This window comes from Pristiophorus japonicus, chromosome 3 (genome assembly GCF_044704955.1).
Source record: "Pristiophorus japonicus isolate sPriJap1 chromosome 3, sPriJap1.hap1, whole genome shotgun sequence".
Taxonomy (NCBI): Eukaryota; Metazoa; Chordata; class Chondrichthyes; family Pristiophoridae; genus Pristiophorus; species Pristiophorus japonicus.
In genome coordinates this window covers 286,816,405-286,830,917 of record NC_091979.1, presented here as the reverse complement: position 1 = coordinate 286,830,917, position 14,513 = coordinate 286,816,405, and the positions used below count along the sequence as shown (strand labels likewise).

Sequence of the window (14,513 nt, the reverse complement as noted above, 5' to 3'; positions counted from 1 at the left end):
ACTGGTCCTGTTTTTACAGTTTAATTTGTTTTAATTGCCGGTTTTAGTGTCCCCCTCCCCTTTTATAGGGGCACTTGTAAATTATATGATTTTAATGCCCCAAAAAAAATCACAAAAGGAAAAAAACACAAAAAAACCAAAAAAAAAACAACAAAAAAAGAGGGCAGGTATCAGTGTCTGGAGTGTCCCCCAGATTGGGGGGCACTTGATTTAATGTTTATTTTGTCTCCCCTAAAAGAGTTGTGACTGGTCCTGTGGTGTAAACTGAGATAGTGTTGTTCATTGACATTCAGCCAGAAGGAAATTATCAGCAGATTTATTCATTTGTGTAAAACAAACAGATCAAGTATACAAATTTAAACAAAGTAAATATGAAGGCTCGTGTCGTAAAAAAACCCATTATATATTAAAAATAAAATTAAAATGGTGTTGGACGAATTGGAAAAACACCATATGCAGAGTATAATTTCAATTAAACCATAAAATTATTCTTGAAACACCGAGAGCAATCAAGAAGTAAGTACCACGACTGAAGTACTTTTGATACACTGATGAGTGCATAACAATCTGAAATAATATTTGCTCAAATTATTCACATCAAGTAAATTAGTAACCACATGAATTCTCATTTGCAAGATTCCAGAATATTTGTTGCAATACGGTATAAATATAAAATCCATTGTTCCCTATTCACCAAATACAGCCTAAGAGTCATTATCCTGAACCAATAAAAGACTGGTCATTCACTGTGGGTATTTCAACATTCAATCAGTTGCCAATTTTGAGAACATTTTTCTATATGCATCATGCATAGAACATAGAAATAAGAGTAGGCTATTCAGCCCTTCAAGCTTGTTCTGACATTGAATTAGATCATGGGTGATCTGTGTTTTAACTCCATCTAACCGCCATGTTTCTGTAACCGTTAATACCCTTGCCTGTCTATCAATCTCAGTTTTGAAATTTTCAATTGATCTAGCCTCAACAGCTTTTTCGGGGGGACAGAGGTCCAGATTTGCACAACCCTTTGTGTGGAGAAGTGTGCCAGTATTAAACTTTTGGCTCTGCATGCTGGGATGTAAATCACAATGTACTGGAAGTGAAACATTTTCTGTTATTATATTTTCATTTTTTGATTCCACAATATGCATCAAGAATAACATTGCATGTGTAATGTGATTACATAGTTTTTGTAAATTGGCGTGCACTGGCTAAATGATATGGGGTCCAAAACTCCAAGGCTGATTCTGACAAAGAATTACATGCTGTAACCATTCTATGATTCTAATATACAGCACAGAAACAGGCCATTCAGCCCAACTAGTCTGTGCTCCACACGATTTTCCTCCCATTCCATCGAACTCATCTCAGCCTTTCAGCATATATTTCTATTCCTTTTTCTCTCATGTACTTACCTAGTTTAGTTTTGAAAGCATCGAAGCGTGGCAGCGAGTTCCACATTCGAACCACTCACTTGAGTTCTCCTTATTTCTCTTTTGGATATATTCGTAACTATCTTATATTTATAGGCCCTAGTTTTGGATTCTCCCACAAGTGGAAACTGTTATGTATGCAACACCTTGTAACCAGCATTCTACCGCCAGCAGAGGGCACATCTGTTGGAGTCCCAAGGAATCCCAGCATCCCTTGGGAGCACTGCATATAAGCAGGCCTCCCATGCTGTGCCAGCACTCTGGAGTCAGAATAAAGAGACTAAGGTCACACTTACTCAAGTCTACAGTACTCCGTCACATTGCTTTAATTGAGACATAACAACTGGTAACGAGTAATAGATAACGAACCATCAAGTGAAAATGTAGAGAACAGTTGGTACCCTGGAGAAATTCTCAGAAGGGGACGATTGGGAAGCCTTCATGGAGCGACTCGACCAATACTTTGTGGCCAACAAGCTGGAAGAGAATGAGAACGCTGCCAAACGAAGGGCGATCCTCCTCACCATCTGCGGGGCAACAATCTATGGCCTCATGAAGAATCTTCTTGCTCCGGTGAAACTAACAACCAAATTGTATGAAGAACTGTGTACGCTGGTCTGGGAGCACCTAAATCCGAAGGAGAGCGTTCTGATGGCAAGGTATCGATTTTATACATGTCAACGGTCTGAAGGCCAAGAAGTGGCGAGCTATGTCGCCGAACTAAGGCGCCTTGCAGGACATTGCGAATTCAATGGATTCCTGGAACAAATGCTAAGAGACTTTTTTGTGCTTGGCATTGGCCATGATGTTATCCTTCACAAACTATTGACTGTTGAAACACAGAACCTGAGCAAAGCCATAATGATAGCCCAGGCATTTATGTCCACCAGCAATAACACCAAACAAATTTCGCAGAATAAAGATGCATCGGCAAGTACTGTACACAAAGTAACGTCGTTTTCAGGCAGCAATGCATATGGCAGAACGTACACGCCTGCAGCTGCACGACCTCAGATGACTCAGAGTCCGCCATCAAGTGTGAATGCGAGGCAATTAACACCTTGTTGGTGCTGCGGAGGTGATCATCGAGCCCATCAATGCCGCTTCAAACACGATGCGTGCAAAGGCTGTGGAACAATGGGACACCTCCAGCGAATGTGCAGACGAGCCACAAACCCTGCAAACCACCACGTTGCAGAGGAAGACCGATCGTTGGCGGATCAAACTGAACTACAGACTCGAACTGAGGAGGCAGAAGTGTACGGGGTTCACACCTTCACCACGAAATGTCCACTGATCATGTTAAAAGTTGAACTGAACGGAATTCCAGTATCCATGAAATTGGACACGGGTGCGAGTCAGTCTATCATGAGCAAAAAGGCCTTCAAGAGGCTGTGGTGCAACAAGGCACAAAGGCCCAAGCTGAGCCCTATTCATACCAAGCTGAGAACTTATACTAAAGAGCTGATCCCTGTAATTGGCAGTGCAGCAATAAAAGTCTCCTATGATGGAGCGATGCACGAACTACCATTTTAGAAACACAGAAACATAGAAAATAGGTGCAGGAGTAGGCCATTCGGCCCTTCTAGCCTGCACCGCCATTCAATGAGTTCATGGCTGAACATGCAACTTCAGTACCCCATTCCTGCTTTCTCGCCATACCCCTTGATCCCCCTAGTAGTAAGGACTTCATCTAACTCCTTTTTGAATATATTTAGTGAATTGAACAATTATGGATTGTACCAGGAGATGGCCCCACACTGTTCGGCAGAAGCTGTCTGGAAAAAATCCGCTGGAACTGGGACGACGCCTCGTATGCCCAGGTTTTGAGCAAGTTCCCGTCGTTGTTTGAGCCAGGCATCGGAAATTTCTCTGGATCGAAGGTGCAGATCCACTTGGTTCCTGGTACATGACCCATTCACTACAAGGCACGTGCGGTGCCATACATGATGCGAGAGAAAGTGGAGATCGAGCTGGGCAGGCTGCAATGAGAGGGCATCATTGCGCCGGTTGAGTTCAACGAGTGGGCCAGCCTGATTGTTCCGGTTCTCAAGGGCGATGGCACGGTCAGAATTTGTGGGGACTACAAAGTAATGATTAACCGTTTTTCGCTGCAGGATCAGTACCGCTACCCAAGGCAGGCGACCTATTTGCGACGCTGGTAGGAGGGAAGACATTCACCAATTTGGACCTGACCTCGGCCTACATGACGCAGGAGCTGGCGGAATCTTCGAAAGGCCTCACCTGCATCAACATGCACAAAGGTCTGTTCATTTACAATAGATGCCCGTTTGGGATTCGATCGGCCGCGGCTATTTTTCAAAGGAACATGGAGAGTCTGCTAAAGTCGGTTCCGCGCACTGTGGTTTTCCAGGATGACATATTGATCACAGGTCGGAACACCATCGAACACTTGCAGAACCTGGAAGAGGTTCTAAGTCGGCTAGATCGTGTGGGACTCAGATTGAAACGCTCAAAGTGTGTTTTCCTGACACCAGAGGTCAAGTTCTTAGGGAGAAGAATCGCGGCAGGCGGCATCAGACGCACCGACGCCAAGACGGAGGCCATCAAGAACGCGCCGAGACCACAGAACGTGACGGAGCAGCGGTCGTTCCTGGGACACCTCAATTATTTTGGTCATTTCCTACCCGGGTTAAGCACCTTGCTAGAACCCCTACAAGTGTTGCTACGCAAGGGAGATGACTGGGTATGGGGGAAATCACAAGAGACTGCTTTTGAGAAAGCCAGAAATCTGTTATGTTCCAACAAACTGCTTGTTCTGTATGACCCATGTAAACGTTTAGTGCTAGCTTGCGATGCGTCTTCATACAGGGTCGGGCGTGTGTTACAACAAGCAAACGAATCGGGAACATTGCAACCGGTCGCTTATGCGTCCAGGAGTTTGTCCAAGGTCGAAAGGGCTTACAGCATGATTGAAAAAGCTCTGGCATGCGTTTACGGGGTGAAAAAAATGCACCAGTATCTGTTTGGGCTTAAGTTTGAGTTAGAAACTGACCATAAGCTGCTCATATCACTATTTTCAGAGAGCAAAGGTATTAATACCAATGCGCCTGCTAGCATCCAAAGATGGGCGCTCATGCTGTCTGCATATAACTATGTAATTCGTCACAGGCCAGGCACAGAGACCTGCGCTGATGCTCTCAGTCGGCTACCATTGCCCACCACCGGGGTGGAAATGGCACAGCCTGCAGACTTGCTCTTGCTGGTGGATGCATTTGAAAACGAAAAGTCACCCGTTACAGCCCGCCAGATCAGGACCTGGACCAGCCAGGATCCTTTACTGTCCCTTGTAAAAAAAACTGTGTACTCCATGGACCTGGTTCAGCGTCCCAGCGGAGATGCATGAAGAGATCAAGCCGTTCCAACGGCGCAAAGATGAAATGTCCATATAGGCAGACTGTCTTTTGTGGGGTAATCGCGTGGTTTTGCCTCAGAAAGGCAGGGAAACGTTCATATGCGACCTATACAGTACCCACCCAGGCATAGTAATGATGAAAGCTATAGCCAGATCCCATGTGTGGTGGCCCGGCATCGACTCAGATTTGGAGTCTTGCATGCGCCAATGCAACACTTGCTCTCAACTGAGCAATGCACCCAGGGAGGCACCGCTAAGTTTGTGGTCATGGCCCTCCAAACTGTGGTCTAGGATCCAAGCTGACTTCGCTGACCCGTTTCTTGGCAAAATGTTCTTGGTTGTTGTGGATGCTTATTCAAAATAGATTGAGTGTGTAATAATGTCTGTAAGCACGTCCACTGCCACCATTCGAAAGCCTACGAGCCATGTTTGCCACACATGGCCTGCCTGATGTCCTTGTCGGCGACAATGAGCCGTGCTTCACCAGCGCTGAATTCCAGTAATTCATGACCTGCAATGGGATCAAGCACGTCACATCTGCCCTGTTCAAGCCCGCATCTAACGGCCAGGCAGTCCAAATCATCAAGCAAAACTTGAAACGCGTGTCGGAAGGCTCCCTGCAGACCTGCCTATCCCGGGTCCTGCTCAGCTAACGCACAATATCCCTGCCGAACTGCTCATGAAAAGGGCACTCAAAACAAGGTTCTCTCCAGTCCACCTTGATCTCCATGATCATGTTGAGGGGAGGCGGCATCAACAAAGCATGTACCATGATCGCGCAAATTTGTCACCCGATATTGAAGTCAATGACCATGCATTTGTATTCAACTATGGACATGGTCCCAAATGGCTTGCTGGCACTGTCGTAGCCAAAGAAGGGAGTAGGGTGTTTGAGGTCAAACTTGTAAATGGACTAACTTGCAGAAAGCATTTGGACCAAACCGAACTGCGATTCACAGACAGCCAGGAACAACCTGAAGAGGACACCACCAACTTCAACCCTCCGATACACAAACAAGTGGCAATCAACATCACGGTTGACCACGAAGCTGAACCCATCATCCCCAGCAGCCCAGCAAGGCCAGCTGCGCAGCAGCCCAGCGAAGGCCCAACCAACTCACCTGCACCTGTGTTTGTACCGAGACAATTGACTAGGGAGTGGAAATCCCCAGATCGTCTCACCCTGTAAATAAGTGTACTATTGACTTTGGGCCGGGGGCCGGGGGGGGGTGGGGGGGGGCGAGGCAGGGGGAGTTATGTTATGTAAGCAACACCTTGTAACCAGCATTCTACCGCCACCAGAGGGCGCATCTGTTGGAGTCCCAAGGGATCCCAGCATTCCTTGGGAGCACTGCATATAAGCAGGTCTCCCATGCTGTGCCAGCACTCCAGTCAGAATAAAGTGATTAATGTCACACTTACTCAAGTCTACAGTACTCAGTCATACTGCCTTAATTGAAACATAACAGAAACATTCTCGCCACATCGACCCTGTCCAACCCCTTCATAATTTTAAAAATCTCCATCAAATATCCTCTAAGTCTTCTCTTTTCCAAAGAGAAAAGCTCTAATCTATTCAATGTTTCCCGATAGCTGTAATCTCTCAGTTCTGGTGCCATTCTTGTAAATCTTTTTTGCACGCTCCACTGCTTCTATGTCCTTATAGTACAGAGACTAGAACTGTGTACAGCACTCTTTGTGCGGCCTGATAAGGGTCCTAGACAAGTTTAACATAACTTCACAACACTGGAACTCTATATCCCTAGAAATAAGTCTCAGTGCTTTGTTAGTATTTGTTAGTATGCTTTGCTGACCTGTGATGCTTTTAATGATTTGTTCACCTGCAGATCCCTTTGCTCTTCTATCCCATTCAGTTTCTTATTTTCCAAAGTGTAGGTGAGGTTTCTGCTTTTCCTACCATCGTCTCATAGTTATCTATGTTAAAGTTCAGTTGCCACTTAACAACCCAGTCTAAAAGTTTGCGAATATCTTCTTGTATGATCCTGCATTGTTCCTGTGTGAGCTACACCCCCTAGTTTGGTATCATCTGCAAATGTTGATATTGAGTTACTTATTCCTAAATCCAAATCATGAATGTAAATTATGAATATAATTATGAAACCCTGCTTTCTACCTTCCTCCAATCTGAATAACTACTCTTTACCCCTAATCTCTGCTTTCTACTTATTATCCAATTTGCTATCTATTCAGCTATTTGTCCCCTGACTCCACATACCCTAACCTTTGTCATGATCCTACCATGTGGTACCTTATCAAAGGCATTTTGAAAAGCCAAGTATTTGACACCTACTGCATTACCCTTGTAAACATTGCTTTGTTCATTGTTTAGTCATTTGCTAGAATCTGAAAATTGGGCTGATTCTATAAGGGGAGGGCAATCCTCTCTGCTAGAATACCACTTAGGCGGTTCACATGAAAATCTATCACTTGTGATGAGTATACTTTAATGACACTTATAGTATGCACTCAACATTCCCAAAAGGTATTTATGGACTCCTAAGCAGAAAACCCATCACAGACAAATCATTTCCATTCTTCCAAATGCAAATCTTTGCTCACGTATTCTAAATGGTACAAAAGATAATAAAGACAGAGGTAGACAAATAAACATTTTTAAGACAATAAAGAAAAATTGTTGTCAAACCTATGTTCTCCAATCGAAAGAGGAAGACTGGAGAGCTTATTGTTTCGCAGATCCAACCAGCTAAGATTCGGTAATTGATGAAAGAAGTCCTCAGAAAGTCCAGATATGGCGTTTCCTTCCAGATATAAACTCTGTTGGAAAAGGTTATTTCAGTGACTGACATGTACAACAATAGACATCCTATTAGTAAAGAAAAATACTTACATTTATATAGCACCTTTCGCGATCTCAGGACAGAATGGTGACAGATTAGGAAAAGGGGAGGTGCAAAGAGACCTGGGTGTCATGGTACATCAGTCATTGAAGGTTGGCATGCAGGTGCAGCAGGCGGTTAAGAAAGCAAATGGCATGTTGGCCTTCATAGCGAGGGGATTTGAGTACAGGGGCAGGGAGGTGTTGCTACAGTTGTACAGGGCCTTGGTGAGGCCACACCTGGAGTATTGTGTACAGTTTTGGTCTCCTAACCTGAGGAAGGACATTCTTGCTATTGAGGGAGTGCAGCGAAGGTTCACCAGACTGATTCCCGGGATGGCGGGACTGACCTATCAAGAAAGACTGGATCAACTGGGCTTGTATTCACTGGAGTTCAGAAGAATGAGAGGGGACCTCATAGAAATGTTTAAAATTCTGACGGGGTTAGACAGGTTAGATGCAGGAAGAGTGTTCCCAATGTTGGGGAAGTCCAGAACCAGGGGACACAGTCTAAGGATAAGGGGTAAGACATTTAGGACCGAGATGAGGAGGAACTTCTTCACCCAGAGAGTGGTGAACCTGTGGAATTCTCTACCACAGAAAGTTGTTGAGGCCAATTCACTAAATATATTCAAAAAGGAGTTAGATGAAGTCCTTACTACTAGGGGGATCAAGGGGTATGGCGAGAAAGCAGGAATGGGGTACTGAAGTTGCATGTTCAGCCATGAACTCATTGAATGGCGGTGCAGGCTAGAAGGGCCGAATGGCCTACTCCTGCACCTATTTTCTATGTTTCTATGTTTCTATCCCAAAGTGCTTTACAGCCAATGAAGTACTTTTGAAGTTTAGTCACTGTTGTAATGTAGGAAACGCAGAAGTCAATTTGCACACAACAAACTCCCACAACAGCAATGTGATAATGACCAAATCATTTGTTTATTTTAGTGATGTTGATTGAGGGATGAATACTGACCAGAACACTCCCCTGCTCTTCTTCAAAATAATGCCATGGGATCTTTTATGTCCGCCTGGGAACAGACGGGGCCTCGGTTTAATGTCTCATCCAAAAGACGGCACCTCTGACAGTGCAGCACTCCCTCAGTACTGCATTGGAGTGTCAGTCTAGATTTTGTGCTGATGTCTCTGGAGTGGGATTTGAACCCATAACCTTCTGACTCCGAGACAAGAATGCTACCAACTGAGCCACGGCTGACACTATTGTATTAACAGTATGAAAATAAATCAACCTATGGTGTCAAATTTCTATCTGTTAATTTAAAATGTATGAACTTCACTAGCAGTTAGAAATGTGAAAAAGGCATCTCACATGCAATTGTCAACACAAAGAAAATGTGAATAAATTAAGTTTTCTTGAAATATTTTGTTGAATCTGATGATCAGGCTTGTTCTATATATTTTAGGCATCAAATTTTGTTGTTGTTTTATACATTTGTTCACATGCAAATTTGTTCCTCTGGTACTGTGAATGCATTCTGCAACATAAAAGGCATGATTCCATTGTATTACAAGCCTAAGATACAGAACGAAAGTACCCTGTATTACAGAATTATTTATTTTTAAAGCACGTTATGAAGATAACCTCAACATGAATCCTTCCAGATTAATGGGCCAGATTTTTGGTTTTCAGGGGTCTTCGGCGAAAACGGTAGTGATATGTGAAACTTACCGTTTTCGCTGCGCTACCATTTTTAGGCCGAACTTTTGGCCTTTACGTCCGCACCTCGGTAAGGAAGGCGTTGCAAAACCATTTGCGGTGTAAAACGCGAGTTTCGGCAGCTTTAGTCCGGGGTCGTTTGCGCTGCGAGGGAGGCCTTGGGAGGGGGGTAAGAAAATTCCAAAAAACATTCCAAAAACGTTTACAAGACCCGTAGCTAAGTAATTGCTACAAAAAAAATTTAAAAATAAAAACTTTAACTTACTTTTTTGCAAGTTTTCATACTTATTGCTGCTGGCAGGGCTGCACCGAAAGGTTTGACCTGTTGCTGTTCTCTGCAGTGTATGGGTCCGGTTCGGGAGAGTGCCAAAACTCGATCGCAAACGCAATCGGAGTTGTTGCATGTCGGCTCACCTCTCCTTGGTGGTACTTGGAATCGCCGTTGCAAACAGGTACCCGAGGATCTCGCCCGGGCTTTGCAACCTGATTTTCGCCGCGGAGGGTCAAATCGTGGCAAAAACACGGTCGCAAACCTGCCGAAAATCCGGTCCATTATGTAACAGTGACAACACTTGTACAGTAACACTTGTACTGTAACACAAGCTCAGCAGTGCCAACCTGTACTTCAGTTTTAAATTGTTTAAAATCACAAACTGGGCCACTATTAACCTTCATTTTTTGATCTGGATGCAATTTATACATATGAATGGTAGAAAGCAGCCACAAAGATGAGTTGAAGTGTGCTATTTGAATTAATTTCTTTGTGGCCAACTTACTACACAATTGTGCAGAGGTTCAAGTAGAGGTTTGAACATAGAACCATAGAACTTTACAGAACAGGCGGTGGTCATTATGAAACAACAAAAAAAAGTTGATGTCTAAAAGATATAGAACAAGCCTGATCATCAGATTCAACAAGATATTTAAAGAAAACTTAACTTAGTCCCATTTTTTTTGTACTGGAGCAATCTAAAACTAATCCCATTGCCCCAGTCTCTCCCAATATCAGGGTTGGATTTTCAGCAGGTTTGTGACTGGGTTTTTGCCACGATTTGACCCTCCATGGCAAAAACCCAGTCGCAAAGCTCGGGCGGGATCCTTGGGTACTTGTTTGTGGCACCACTTTCAAGTATTGCCGGGGTGAGGTGCGCCGACGCCTAACGACTCAGATTACATCTGCGTCCGAGTTTTGGCACTCTCCCGACCCGGACCCGTACGCCGTGCCCAGAATAGCGACAGGTCAAATCTGTCGGTGCAGCCCTGCCAGCAGCGGTAAGTATAAAAACCTGCAAAAAAGGTAAGTTAAAAGTTTTTATTTTTTATTTTTTTGCAGGAATTAGATAGTTAAGGGTCTTGTAAATGTTTTTGGAGTGTTTTTTCCCCCCTCCCAAGGCCATTCTCACAGCGTTCCAGTTCCCAGACTAAAGTTGCCGAAACTCGGGTTTTGTGCAACGCCTCCCTTACCGAAGGTTTGGCCTAAAATCGGTAGTGCAGCGAAAACGGTAAGTTTCACGTATTGCTACCGTTTTCAGCGAAAACTCTGAAAGCCAAAAATCTGGCCCAAGATCTTCCTCTGATTCAGATATTTATTCAACTTTCACTTAAAAGATGCAATGCTGTCTGCCTTAACCCCACCAGTGGCACAGTATTCCATGCTCCAACATCCCTCAGTGTAAAGAAATTTCTCATTAACCTCTTTCGATGCGGAGAGAGCACAAAATCATTGAACCTTAGAAAAAGCTGAGAAGACATTTCAACCCATTGGCAGTCTATCCCAAGGCTGGAGGAGAGGGCTAACAGGCAACAGGCAAAAATAAAGGGATAGAAAACCCAAGGTTCAGGGTATGAGTCTGCAGGCAAGTGACTGTTTAATTAGTTGCAGAGAGGGTTTCCCGCTGTGCCATTTCCTGATTCTATGCAGGTTCTATAATAAACTGCTCCACGGTGTTCAACATCTGTCTTACCTGCACAGGTTTGTGTTCTTTCGGAAGAGGGGTCAAAATAGACCCTTCTTGGGTACAGATGTGACTATCTTCTACCAATTCTTTAAGCTTGTCTGAGAATCATACCATTTGAGCTGATTTTGGATTGTATAAAGTAATGACTGTCTTTTTATATTGTAACTTCGCAAAGACAAAGGGCTGGAATTTGGGCTTTTTGTATTTCGGGGCACTATTCGCGGCAGGGTGTAAAGGTTAGCAACGGAAAATAGTTTGCGCCCTCATCAGGAATTTTCAGCAAAAAGTGATCTGGAGGAGCATTGACGTTAAGTCAGGCATTATACGACTGACTTTGTGTGCCCAAGCCAAAACTTTCGGCGTTGAAGGCGGTGGCCATTTTGCGCATGCTCATTGAAATTTTTTTTTCTTCTTGGTTTCTTTTCCAGTCGCAAATGCAAATGCAGGGTGTGCTAGCTTCCTGTGCGCATGCGCATTTAAACCAACACACTTCAGCCACTTCTGCTAAGGTGGAAGAGCAGAAAGGAAGGCAGCGTGCCAGGCGCTTCAGCGTTGACGAGCGCGGTGGAGAGGAAGTGAGCTTCACTCCATCTTGCTGGGGGAGCCAGACCACTCCCTCCTGTGTTTAAACGCATATGGAGGGACATTGCACAGGAGGTGTCTGCTGCAGACACTGTGCCCAGGACTGGCACACAGTGCAGAAAAACGTTCAATGACCTTACGAGATCGTCAGGGTGAGTACCATTTCCATCTATGCATGCCTCCATGGCTTCTAACATCAATCTCACACACTATGTGAAGTTTGTCATGCATCAGGTCCCTCTCAACACTCTGTGGGGTGGCTTTCACAATGCATAACAAAGATGAAAGCTTACTCTGGCACCCATTGGTTTTTACTGATCTATGCACATTATTTGTATCATTAACATCATCCCTCGCAATACACTCCAATTGCTCCTATCACTTTCTAAAAGATCACTTACATGTTAGCTGTCTCTAACCTGCGAATATATACTGACGAAGCACATGCAAGATCCAAACAGATTAAACGGAGGCCACTAGAGCATTCACACATTATCACCTATTCTACTGTGGTAGGCACAACAGCAGAGAAACCCTTTTTCTTTTGGAAACCTGGTAGCTATTTTTCAAGGGGCAATCTGAAAAGAACATGCTCAAGAGAAATAAAGAGCTAAGAATGCACCTCGCCTTCTTAGGCTGAATTATCCATCACCATGATCTGCAAATCTTTGTAACAGAAAATTAGTAGTCAGTTGTATCGATTCAAATTTGCCATCTTAACTACTGGAAGTGATCAACCTGACCGTGGAAAATAATAGTTTCTTCTTCTGCACAGTTGGGAAACTGTATCAAATATTACTGTAGTAGGATGTGTGGGAAATACATTTTCATATGTCATAATATATATTTCTAGGCACCAGAAAGGAAATGTTTACTATACAGGCAGTGTCACCTTAATATGTATATTAAAAAAGTGAGCAAAATCAAGTCACATGAATTGCTGAAGACTGGCAAAAACACATCAATGATATGTGATATGCAACAAGGTAAATAAAGAAAACTATTTATAAAAAAGTAGCAATGCTAGAAACGTATTTGCCGAAGGAAAAAATCATTAATATTTTACCTTTTGGAACAGGGATCAGATATTTCCTCTAACACCACTGAATCGGATGAGTGCTAATTATTTTATAAAACATGTTCATCTAGTAGGTCATAAATTGCTACAATACATGTGCAAGACCTTTAGAACATATGCAAATATTTTTTTGCCAAAAGCACAGTCCATAGACATGCTTAATATTCAAAGTTCATGCAAATTCATGCATAATCCATTGTGCGCGGGAGGTCGGTGTGAGGGCAGGAGGTCAGCATTAGGGCAAGAGGTCAGCGTTTGGACAGCAGGTCAGAGTTAGGGTGGAAGGGCAGCATTAGGGCGGGAGAGCAGCGTTAGGGCCGGAGGTCAGCGTTAGGTGTCCGCGTTTAGAACAGGAGGTCAGCGTTACGGGTCACCGTTAGGGCAGGAGGTCAGCGTTAGGAGTCAGCGTTAGGGCAAAAGGTCATTGTTAGGGCAAGAGGTCAGCGTTAGGGGTTAGCATTAGGGTGGGACGTCAACATTAGAGGTCAGTGTTAGGGGTCAGCCTTAGGAGGTCAACGTTAGGGCAGGAAGTCAACATTAGGGGGGTCAGCGTTAGCACGTGGGGTCAACGTTGGGATCAGTGTTAGCGCGTGGGGTCAGCGTTAGCGCGTGGGGTCAGCATTAGCGCGTGGGGTCAGCGTTAGGGCGGGAGGTCAGCGTTAGAGGTCAGCGTTAGGGGTCAGCGTTGGGGTGGGAGGTCAGCGTTGGGGCGGGAGGTCAGCGTTGGGGCGGGAGGTCAACATTTTAGGTCAGCGTTGGGGTGGGAGGCCAGCGTTAAGGGCGGTTGGTGGGTGTCAGGGTGATGGTTAGGGGGTTGGGGGATTGTTTAGTGTCGGACGGTGACATTAGTGGGGGTTGGTGTCGAGGGATTGACGTTAGGAGGCTAGTGTGAGGGGTGGGGTTTGGGGGATTGGTTAGTGGGAGGGGGGGGGGGGGAGAGATTGACGTGTTCGGGTGGTTGGGGTCAGGGGGCGGGGGTTGTGTTCGTGTTTTAACAAAACGCGATTGCCAGTAGCAGACACAAACCGCCAGCTCAGAGGAAGCAGGCAGCTACTCCCGGGGCTGCGGCGCTGCCTCACCTCTAAGCCGGACATGTGGAGGATGTGCTCAGGCAACTCTTCCAGACCCCTTCCACTTAAATCCATCATTTCACAACCCTCCCCGCCCGCGGGGCCGCTCCGCCGCCGCCGCTCGTCCTCCATCTGACGGGACGGGACCGGCTCTCGCCCTCAGCCCAGCAAACACTCCGCGTCTCCATGGCGACGCCGCCTGTCACCACGCCAACAAAGCGAGCGCACTGTGGTGGGACTCAAACGGCGAAATGTGTGTTGTGTTGGATCGTAGAATCAGAGACATTTACAGCACAGAAGGAGGCCGTTCGGCAGAGCTATCCAGCCGAATCACACTTTGCAGTTGTTGGTCCATAACCCTGCAAGTTACAGCACCTCAAGTGCATTTCCAAGTACAGGTACTTTATAAACGTGGTGAGGGTTTCTGCCTCGACCACCCTTTCAGGCTCGAAGTTCCAGACCCCCACAACACTCTGGGTGAAAA

The 14,513-nt window shown here is 45.1% G+C and overlaps 1 protein-coding gene across 1 annotated transcript in view; it reads right to left on the bottom strand.

The window, feature by feature from the left end:
- The window catches only part of LOC139259538 (leucine-rich repeat-containing protein 27-like), a 135,430-nt gene extending 121,251 nt beyond the window's left edge, over positions 1-14,179 (bottom strand). Inside the window, exons 1-2 of the mRNA XM_070875025.1 lie at positions 14,039-14,179; positions 7,475-7,605 (exon numbers count right to left, since the gene is read on the bottom strand). Of these exons, the coding sequence (XP_070731126.1) occupies positions 7,475-7,605; positions 14,039-14,161 (254 nt within the window). The 5' untranslated portion in view covers positions 14,162-14,179. The remainder of the gene's footprint in view (positions 1-7,474; positions 7,606-14,038) is intronic.
- Positions 14,180-14,513: the final 334 nt, after the last annotated feature.